Here is a 10,830-nt window from a genome sequence, read left to right as displayed (position 1 = left end):
CTCTTCCTCCTTTTTTTCCTCTGTGTTAGGCACATGCTGTATTTACAGATGTTTAAACTATGATGGATCACAGCAATTGTTGTCATGTACCTTTCGAAAAAGTAGACCACCTGAAATTATTTAATCTAACTGAAATTAAAATCTAGTTCCTGTATTTAGTGATCCTATACTTTTATTAATAATCCTTTAAATATGAAAAGTAATTAATTTAAGAGCAGTCACATACATTTTGTATGCAGCTAAATCAATTGTGCATTCCAATTTCTTAATACTAGCTGCAGGACAAGTATGAGGTCTAACAGGAGCTTCCCTTCATTGACATTAATTAAAAAAAATAAGGTTGACACCACAAAAAGGAATAAAGATGTCAGATTGGTAAGAACATCATCTCTCAGACAACCACTGCCTCCCACCACACCCCAGGAAATACTCTGGGCAACAGAAGAACAAGAACTGTCAGAGACAGATGCAAGACGGAAAAAAAAAAGTGCTCCTGAAATGAAACTGTAGGATTAGGATTAAGATTACATACTGTTTACTATGGAGAATCCTATACAATAAATAGAAAACACCAAAGTAAATCTTACCCAAGTAAAGCTCTCAGTAGATAATTATATTTAAGCCAATATTTGACTGTGAAGGAAGTCCTTTCTGTGGATTTTGGGGACAAAGTTACATATACCCTTTAGTAAGTATTTTGACATCTCTAGTGTCAAAACTGAGAAATGTCAACCAGTGATAAAAAGGCTTAAGCATGTGAAAGTCTCCTCTGTATTAATCTAAAAGAGAAGGCAGGAAGGAAAAAACAATCTCTTTCAGAAATAAAATTTGTAGGCTGTGACTGCTAACAGGATGCTTGATCTAATTCAAGACTGTCACTAGGAAGAAAACTTCACCGGTGTTCCATAAATTATCTAATTTAATTTTTTAAAAAATATGGAAACTTCTTTGTACATGATGGAAATCAAATGCTTTCACTCTGAAGGTTTCCTATCTATATAAACATAAATCAATCAGTCTGTTTTATAGTTAATGCAAACCAAGAAGAAGCAGGGTAACCAATCTGAACTTAAGCATCAGAATTCCTGTACAAATATGAGCTGGAAGGATCAAACAATTTCAACAGGAGTACATTATATTAGTAGCAAACAACTTACTGGAAGATGAAAACAGCCTGGGCGGGGCGAAGGAGACACCTTCAGTATACCAGTTTTCAATCTAGCATACTTTTACAACTCTGTTCTTATGAGCATTTTCTAATTAAAGCATAAGCAGCATTTAGATTAGACTTCGGCTTGTTCAAGAAAATTAATTTCAAGATGCATTTTTTCCATTTGAAAGTTAATAGGCTACAAGTTCAGCAAGAACAAGAAATGAAAGTCAGGGCAATACCAGTTTTTAATCATCTGATGATCCGATTCATTAGCCCTTAATGGCCATGTGATTCCAGACCCCCGGTCCTAATGCAAACGCCTATATGAAGTAACAGCGCTCAGGAGCTACATTTTTAGCATACATTGTTTTGGAAACCAAAAGGTTTATTTTCTCCACTTTTTTCTTCTCATCTAGTGATGGTTCATATTTCTTCCCTGTCTTCCATCTTTATTAGCTGATGGAACTGCGTATGTCATAATATATTCAAGAATTCAGAATAATAATCAGTTTTAATTGGTTTAGCTTGTCCCCGTCATTTTCCCTTAAAGTTTCCTCCTTCCACGCAAGAAGCCTGGTTTGCTCCTGTTGTCATTTGGGGTCACTCGCCTATTCTCTGACAGGCAGTTGTTACCTACATTCAGATCTTTCAAATACATGAATTAACCCATACTAAAAGTGTTAATCCACTGCTAGACACAAACTGACAAGCTACTATATTTTATCTAAGTTTTGATCAAATCTCCCTCCCTCTGAAGACAGGAAATATAGTGATAGATGATTATAATAATTTCATTTACTATGAGTATGAACAAAAATCAGATCTGGAAGGACCATCATTTTTACACCTAACTCCTAACAATTTAGGAGGACTCATTTATCAAAAAAGCATGGTTTAAGAGTGTGTTCTGTATGGCAGTTCTATTTTCGCCTGGTAGACAGAATGAGAGATAAGAATCCCATCATCTATACCCAAGAGGAATAGATGAAATTGTATGCTTGGAATAAACACATTAAAAAAAGCCTTCAAACCAACACATCAAGAGCCCCATTTAGAATTAAGAAACTAGAAGGGCATTAGAGAGTTGTATATCTCAGTTTAAATTAGGAGTTTAAAGAAAGCTTAATTTCGAAGAAGCCTCTTCGCAGTTCTCTTTCTTTGTGCGTATCCTCCATGACAGTGTCATCAAACATAAGTTTTACTTTGAATCTTGAATCACTAGTTATACGACTCATTCAACCATTAAATGCAATAAACTGGAAAAGTAATGCTTTTCCAAACTTGAAGCCCCCCATCTCAACAAGGAACTTACTGCCATAGCATTTGACATCTGTAGCTGGAGCAGCTTGATTAGGAACTTTTAAGGTTGCCTGCTCTAAAAGTCTGTCCTCCAGTGATACAGCAAGAACTCAAAAAAATCAACTTATTTTCTTCACTTGATCTACTTTTAAATTAAGATATATCTTAATATCTAACACCTAAAGTATTTCTAGCAAAGCAGAAACTTACAGGACAAAACTAAACGTAACACCAGAAGTTGTAGCTTACCTTATTTTCTTCCAAAAATTTCAATTTGATAGATACATCATTACGCATTTTGTCATATTTCTCTTTATGCACTTGAAACAGTTGTTGTGATTGCTCAATCTTTGGCAGAGTGTTTGCATCACGAGGGCCAAGATTCAGCTCTTCTAGGTCTGTTCGATAGGCATCATATTCAATCCTAAGAAGAAAGAGGAGGAGGAAAAAAAAAATCTAAAGGCAAAGTGTCTCAAAACAGACCTCACATACAGGGCCAAGTACAATAGCAGATGAACAAAACAGGCAAGTACGGAAAAAAAAAAAACTGGGCAAGTTTTTTTCCCCTCCTCCTATTCATCAAGCAAAACCCCCTTAAGTACACGCTATAAAGCTGCCTCAACAAGTACCCTCCCTCTTCTGTTCCTGTCTCAGCCACATGCTCCCAACCCTCTGTTTCATGTTGGCTTCTCTGGACAGAGCCTTTCCTGGGACATCTATCAACCCACATAAAGCTAGTAAATTCTTTTTTTCATGTTATTCTTCTACTGTTGAATCAGTTCAGTAAAGAGTTTGTGTCAAGAGCAAGAGAAGCACCAAGATCAAGACATCCCCTTTAAGCAGATGTTTGAGCAACGGCTCACTTCTACCAAACTCTGTCCCAGGGCTTTTTCAGCATGCTCTAGGCTTCTCCGCATGCATTAATTGGAACAGTTTTACAGTTCTTCCACAAATAGTTTTGTGAGATCTTGTCTGTCTATGGATGAACAGGCTGCAAAAAGATGATGCATTATTTCTAGTCTACTGAGGGCCTATCTTAATTTCCTAGGAAGTCAGACTCTCTGGATCAATACCACAGCTGAAGGAGAAAAGGGAAGAGAAAGACACAAGGTTAAGACTAACAGCTGAGTAAGTATTTAAGCTAAATCTGCACCAAAGATATATATCCAACTTCTAGATAAGACAGATGACAAGTATTTTCTAATTTACTCTTGTTCTGTCCAAATTATCTGTCGTGGATACTGTTAGCAAAACCAGAATTTGTTATGGGAAAGGCTCTTGCCTGCAGATACCTGACAGCATTTTAATTGAACAAGCTAGTCTTCATATACCACGATTTATTAAAACAAGTTATAAACCTCCTTAATACCCTTCCATATTAGACTGTGGCATATTACATGAATAGAGATGACCTAGGCATACCTTCTTACTCATTTTAACGGAACAAATCAAAACGTCCTAGAATTATTTTTAATACTTCAAGTTTGAATACTCAGTTTTGTCTTCAAAAACTTGCTTAGTTGTTTTCTTCCACCCCCCCCCCCCAAAAGTTTATTTAAGTTAAGCTTTCTATTCATCAACACATAACATTTATAAGTGGGAAAAGCACCTATGGAATGTTAGTCGTTTAAAGATTGTATCACTAAATTAATCTTCTGCTTTCCAGTGTTACATACAAGTCTACTGAACATTGGATCTTTGCCAGATAAACTATTTTTACATTTAAAAACATTATTGCAAGTGGATGAGACAAATGTAGTAACAACCTCTAACTTTTTTCTTCCTCCTCTTACACAAGATGTGCTCCTTTGTTCACAGCCATCTAGCACTTGACCAAGTAAAGCAACAGACAATAGCCAGAGATCACTCCAGGGTCATGGGCAGACCTGCCCAAAGCCTCACTCTTCCTTCCACACCTCTTTGTAGTTTTCAAATAATGGAACCAGCGTATCAGCATGTGATAGATGCCAATTTTAATGGAACAAACCAGCCTATTCCTGGCTTTTCAAATACACTGTCTCAAACAGACATTTCTAAAACTGTGGAGAAAAAAACCCAAACAAACAGGATTGAAAACTGATTACAAACACAACTTTTCAGTTGGTGGTATAACTGCTCCAAAGCAAAATATAACATTTGCAGAAGTAAAAGGAATTATAATATTCACAGGGCTCTTCCCAATTCTCATTGCCACTATGATTCAGACTTTAAATAATTTGTGACTTAATTCCAAAGAGGAAACAAACCAATACAGAGTTGATAGAAGAGGGGAACAGATGAATGATGAAGTGCAACTGGGGACAGGGAAGAAGAGGCACAGAAATAAGTGCGACCTACATTCACATTGCAAAATGATAGACTGTCTATGTAAGTGAAGAACCTTAGTAATTTATTTGCCTTATTGAAATGGCAAAACACTTGATGTCTTTAAAGACCAGAAAGTGAAAGTAATTAAGGTGTTTCAGGAGGGAAGAGCCATATATCAAAAATAACTGGCAAGAACAATCTTAGCAGATGTATTTTGTACAAATTTTCAAGGGGATACCTAGAAAAATGTGTGAAACGATTTTTTTTTTTTAAGACTTCAACGTAAAAAATAAAGCAATACTTTACATTCAGATTAATTCTGCCTTTCATTCCTTTTTAAAGTTTACCTAAATATCAAAACAGTAACGTATAAAGCTTATAAATAAAGCATTAAAACAGAACAATGAAAATGAGGGGGGAGAACTTCAAGACTCAAGCAGTTTGCAGTTTTTTATCTAAAAAAAAATATCACAGAAAATAACATGCATAAACTACATCCTCCAGCAAATTAAAAGAAACACACTTTATCCTATTAAGTGAATTAAAGTCAGAATGGAACCAAAAATCAGAAAAGGACCATGAGTCCAAACCCTGGCAGGAGAAGGGAACCTGGCTTTAGAGTACTATGCTGTAACTGAAAGTAACCTTCTCCAGGGCAGGAAACCCATTATCTACTTCTAGATACTATTCACTCACTAAGAAATTTCTTTATTTTCTCCTTTCTGACCAAGCCTGCAACTTCTGCATAAAAATGGAAGTGTGAATTACACATATTGTGCATCAACAGAAGCACAGAATTAAATGTTTTTCAGTCAAAGAAATAATTTTACCTATTACAATGTAGCTAAATAAAAGGGTTAATCTTGCACTGTCACACTGCTTAGGAAAGCCACTTTAATCTAGCAGGCAGGAAAACATAGCTATAATTACTCTTAAATGTAGAGCTAACAAGTAAAATTAAGTCTACAACAGAACATTTACAAAATATTTGAAGATATGTGCAATGAGGCAGTTAACTGTAAATCCTAATTATATGAGAGATGCGTTACAAGGTTTTTATCTGACAGGTTAGTCACTCAAATACAAAGACTAAACTGATACAAAGTCTGTTTCCTGAAGATTAGTTTGTAATGAAAATAGCTAGACATAGAATAGCTACCTGGCACTTTCATACTGTTTCACAGTCAATAGTGTATCCTCAATTGTTTTATTCACCAGTGTATTCACACTGGCAATAAAAAAGTTAATAGCCCCAAGAAGAGTTTCTCCATTTTTAGCTAGAAGTTTCTGCGTATCTGCATTGTAGCCAAACTCCTCCTATAAAGAAAAAGCAGAGAAAACAAAACTGTAGATCATTTAAAATCATAACATTCATCAGCAACTATATAAAAAAAAATACAAACACGCAGATGTGGAAGTTTTGTCGCTTCTGTTTGGGTATGGTGATGATTAAAGAGATATGATTTCAATACAATATTCAGTTCACAGTTTTTATGAAATCTCTCTAACATCAGTAAAACATGGTTTACAATTGTTACCACACATGTTAAATTCTACTTCATAGTGGGATTTTTCTGCACTCAAAAGTCTCAAATGTTACTTAAAAGTAAGTGCTAATGTAATCTTTACATCATCATTCAGTAGGGTTTTAATCCAGCATCTCTCATGTGGTTGTCTAGGTAATGCTTTTATACCACCAGACACCACTACATTAAATACAGTAATACAACTAGATTCACAAGGGCACACAGCATTAATTAGCTATTAAGTTTTATTCTTACATTCTGGAAAAGAGCACTGAAAAAACCTCCAACATTTATCACAGTTTAACAGGCTGTAAATAATTGAAGAGCAGAACACTATAACGGATAGCAAATAAAAGTGATAATGTAGCTCAGCCATAAATTTTAAAGGGACAATAGCAAAATTATTTCCAAGGCATTTCAGTCACATTTGGATATATGTTTGTTCATGTCTTTGTTAACAGCAATGTAAGCCCTGATTTTCCTAACGTATGGATGCCAAACAAGTCCAATTATTATATTTATGTCATCCGTATGGCATCTTCATATTCTGCAGATGGGAGTTCTCACAAAAAAGTACAATCTCTGGTTGAAATGGCTGTAAAAGACACGAGATTCATGTTTGGAACTTGGTCTTTTTAGGCTTGGACACTGCCAACAACTGACTCAGAAGTGCTGTATTCTCCCAGTTTCCCTTCATCTCTCTGGAACACGAACACCAAAGCCAAACGATACTTCACATTAACATTAATGACTTCGGGAGGGTAAGGGTAATGGGCAGTGGTAAGTGAAGAAGCCTCTAGAAAAGGGGGTGCAGTGGAAGCGAGCAATTTGAGGGAGAAGAAAAAAAGGAAGAGAACTTAGGAAAAGTTTTCATGAACTAAACCCTCTAAACACCACTAAAGATCAGTCACCTTTGCTTTGCACAGCTGCTTGCATGGCTAAAGCAACAAGCCAAATCACTACAGATCTTGCTGAAATTGAAAAAAAAAAAGTCTTTTTCAGCTGGTTTTGCTCTAACATTGCCAGCTACGCAGTAACACAAGCACTGGCACAGGGAAGAAGTAGGAGCATACAGGCAGAGACAACAGCAGCAGGACTACCCCTTTCAGCAGCATTTATTCCCATCTGTTTCCCCTCTGCAGGCAAGACCGCAGTTAGTTTTCCAGGTCCTCTGGTCCTCTGACCCAGATCATCACAGACCCAAATGAACAATACACCAGTTCAAAGGAGGAGAGTAAGAAGGATGGGACTGCAGTGGCTTGCAAACATGCTAGCCACCAAAACTGTCCTCCTACTGGTTCATGCAGTTTCATATAAAAACTTTTGAGTTTTGTCCATGACCTCCACAGATACCTCTTATGAAACAGACAGGAAATCCTTCCTCTATCAAGAGTTTACACTCAGCTCATACTCTATGCACAGGTCAATTAAAATTGGAATTCATCTGTCTATATAATTAGAGGCACATGAGCCTGGAACCAGGAGTTATCTTCGTAGCCAAAAGAGAAACAGCAAAACATTCACATTAAGCAATACCTCTGCACATACCACATTAAGATCTCATTTTGTTAACATGTATAAAAGAAAGAAATATTACCTTAAGAAGTGGTGTTTGGTTTGTTTGTTTGTTTTTTTTTTTAAACTTATATACTGCTATCACGTTAAACATTAAAGACTAACTGTTCAGAAATTTTACTTTTAGTCTTGCACAAGTTTTAGAGGTAACAATGGTATCCAAACGTCCAAGAATAGGCCAGGCTACAGATGATAATACAGTACAGATTAAACAAAGGGGAAACACAAAGAGGAAAAAGACAAACATCAGGCAAGTCTCCAAGAGGCAAAGGTTAGATAACTTTTATTACAGCAGCAGAAACCTTTATTTGATTTGCATCAACAGCCCCATTCAATAATCTACACAGGAGATGAATGACTGAAACAAATTCCAAGACCAGTACAAGATGCTGAAAGAACCTGGAAGAACAGTATTCCCATTAGAAGTTACAAGCTATTCATGGAAAAAAACCAACATTCATTAAACAAGAGCATGATGTTAGATTTAATCCAAGTTTCAGAAGAAACATCCAGCTTCAGCACATACTTCATAACAATCACTAAGTTCTGACACAAACCACATGCCTGTATTTGTGTCAAGAGTAAACTGATTACCAAACACTTATTTTAGCAGATTAGAGCACTTCCAGCAGCTAAGAAATTAAGTACTTTCACAGATTTTCATCTGTCATGCTGTAATATTAAAAATTCCTGTACTCCAGTGCAGGAGTCTCCAATTTTTTTCAGCTAGCTACCAGTTAGGGTTCCTCCATCCAAGCGTGAACTTAAAACTCAAAGGGAATAGACAATCATGAAAATGGAAAAATAAACAGACAGAGGTTAAGTTTAACACTCATAAAGGTAATTTAGGCTGTTTCAGCAGCTATGTTTTAGGGAATCATTAAGCCTCTTAATACTGATTTTCCAAAGGAACAGTAGCAGTATCAAATTGCTTTAACTTTGGAAGTACAAAACAATCAACATAGAAACAAGCCAGCTACTGTGTTTTGTAAGCAACATTTACCTTGTCTGTCTTTACTGCAGACAGTTTTAGTATCAGCAACAAAAAGTGCCAGTGTTACATAAACTTCTAAACCAAGGAATCTCAACAACCCAAATGCAGAGATCTAAAGATTGCCTCTCTTGCTCAGAAACTCTAAACAATGCAAGAATACAGATTAGTCCTATTAGTAGCAAAATTCTGATTAAAAAAAGGACTCTGAGATGAAATCTCAATGCTTGAATATGCTACAGAAAAATAATTTACTCACACTCAGTGTGTGCAAATGAAGTAATGTGCCTTATTCTACTTACTCCCAGGCATATTCCCCAAAGACATCCTGTAATTGAGATGACATAACACTCGAACACTTTGATGACATTTCATTAGAAGCAAAATGAATAGTAAAATGCATCTTCTATACAAAGGAAAGTTGTCAGTTCTTGAGTCCAACCATTAACTAAAAGCAAACATTTAAGAAACAATAAAGAACTACAGTAACTTCAATAATTTCCTATAGTTTTAAATGAATTACATAAGCTTTTAACACAAAGAGCATGTAATATGTTGTTAACTACAGTGTTTAGAAAAATAACTGCTAACTACCATATACCCTGCATGAGTCAATTTGGCTTATCTTCATCTCTGCCATTTTATTTTTTAACACTATAAAAGTCTTACATGGAGTTCCAATGATTTCAAACTCAGGTCAGCAAATGCATCTCCAAGTTGCCTTTGGGTATGTACCATCTGGAAGAGTTGTGTGGACAGCGTCTGTGCCAGTTTCAAGATATTTTCATATTTCTTTTTGTTATCTCTCAATATATCTATCTGAGCTTCTAGTTCCAGATCTACTGTTCTTGAGCCACGACCCAATTTTTCAGAGATGATCTGACGTGTACACTGGGGAAAAAAGAATTTAAATTATAAAGAATCAAGTATATTCAAGACAACACAGCATACACCCATTTTCAGCTTCAAGGGACACATAATTACATACAATTCTTTCACAATCACCCCTCCCAATATAAGTTTGCACAACAAACTGAAAAAACAACACACTCTTTAGAAGTTTATCAGGACTCAGCAAGAACAGTTGGACAAGTCTCAACTCCTACTAAGATGAATATTCAAGTTAGCAAATCAAGAGCATAACTAATTGTTTCTCAAGTAAGAGAACTCTTATCTCTTTTTAGGTTTGGTGAATCTCATTAAGTTAAAAGAAGCAATTTAGCCCACTGCATTGAAGTCAGTTAATGCGAGTATCACTAGTTCTGCATAAAAATATCTAGTCAGTGATCTTTTGGGCTTTGTATACCAACCATCCAACTCCAGATCATCCATGTTATGTTTTCCAAAAATGTTATTTTGGGGGTATACTTGGGGGAGGGGGTAAGAAGGTGGTGGTTTTCAGCATGTTTTTTAAAGCTGACTAGGAAACTGGGAACTCCAACTGAGAAACATGTAAAACTTAAAATGCGTTTCTCATTATTTACACATCTATAAAACAGAGCCAATTGTCACAGAAAGACTCACTATTTCTTTTCTCTCACAAGTCAAACTCTTAACAGATGTGCAGTTTGTTAACACAAGTGGAAAACGTGCTCTTCTTACACGGCTGTAGACACCATCACCCAGCCAATGGCTGTGACAGCTGAGGCTGCTACCACATTCCACTTATCTGTGACACCTTCTCTACCAGAGATTTGAGCCCAACTTGGCAGCGGGCCTCCCAAGATGCACATTTGAGTTTCCCTTGACTGAGACATAGGAGAAGCCATTTGTAAAGCAGATGTGGGGCAAAGCCTTACAGTTTTCCTATGGAAAGCAGGAATTATTTACTGTTATAGTAAGTTACTTGAAGTTAATCTGTGGTCCCAGGAGGTGAAGGGATAACCAAGTTACACACATGAAGAATTACTACTAGAAAAAGAATGACAAGGAAACTAAGTTAAAGTCCCTTCAGAGTAGTTATGGCCTTCACTACTAAG

At 36.2% G+C, this 10,830-nt stretch overlaps 1 protein-coding gene across 4 annotated transcripts in view; it reads right to left on the bottom strand.

The window, feature by feature from the left end:
- Window positions 1-10,830, bottom strand: part of ARFIP1 (ADP-ribosylation factor interacting protein 1) — a 40,635-nt gene that overhangs the window by 7,504 nt on the left and 22,301 nt on the right. For all 4 annotated transcript variants that reach the window (XM_009893684.1, XM_009893687.1, XM_009893685.1 and 1 more), the window contains 3 exons: window positions 9,521-9,742; window positions 5,919-6,076; window positions 2,702-2,876 (listed from right to left, as the gene is read on the bottom strand). In XM_009893684.1, coding sequence (XP_009891986.1) covers window positions 2,702-2,876; window positions 5,919-6,076; window positions 9,521-9,742 — 555 coding nt within the window. The remainder of the gene's footprint in view (window positions 1-2,701; window positions 2,877-5,918; window positions 6,077-9,520; window positions 9,743-10,830) is intronic.

This window comes from Charadrius vociferus, unplaced genomic scaffold, assembly GCF_000708025.1.
Source record: "Charadrius vociferus isolate BGI_N301 unplaced genomic scaffold, ASM70802v2 scaffold59, whole genome shotgun sequence".
NCBI classification, from domain to species: domain Eukaryota; kingdom Metazoa; phylum Chordata; class Aves; order Charadriiformes; family Charadriidae; genus Charadrius; species Charadrius vociferus.
The sequence above is the reverse complement of the archived record's forward strand: the minus strand, read 5'-3'. Positions and strand labels throughout refer to the sequence as shown.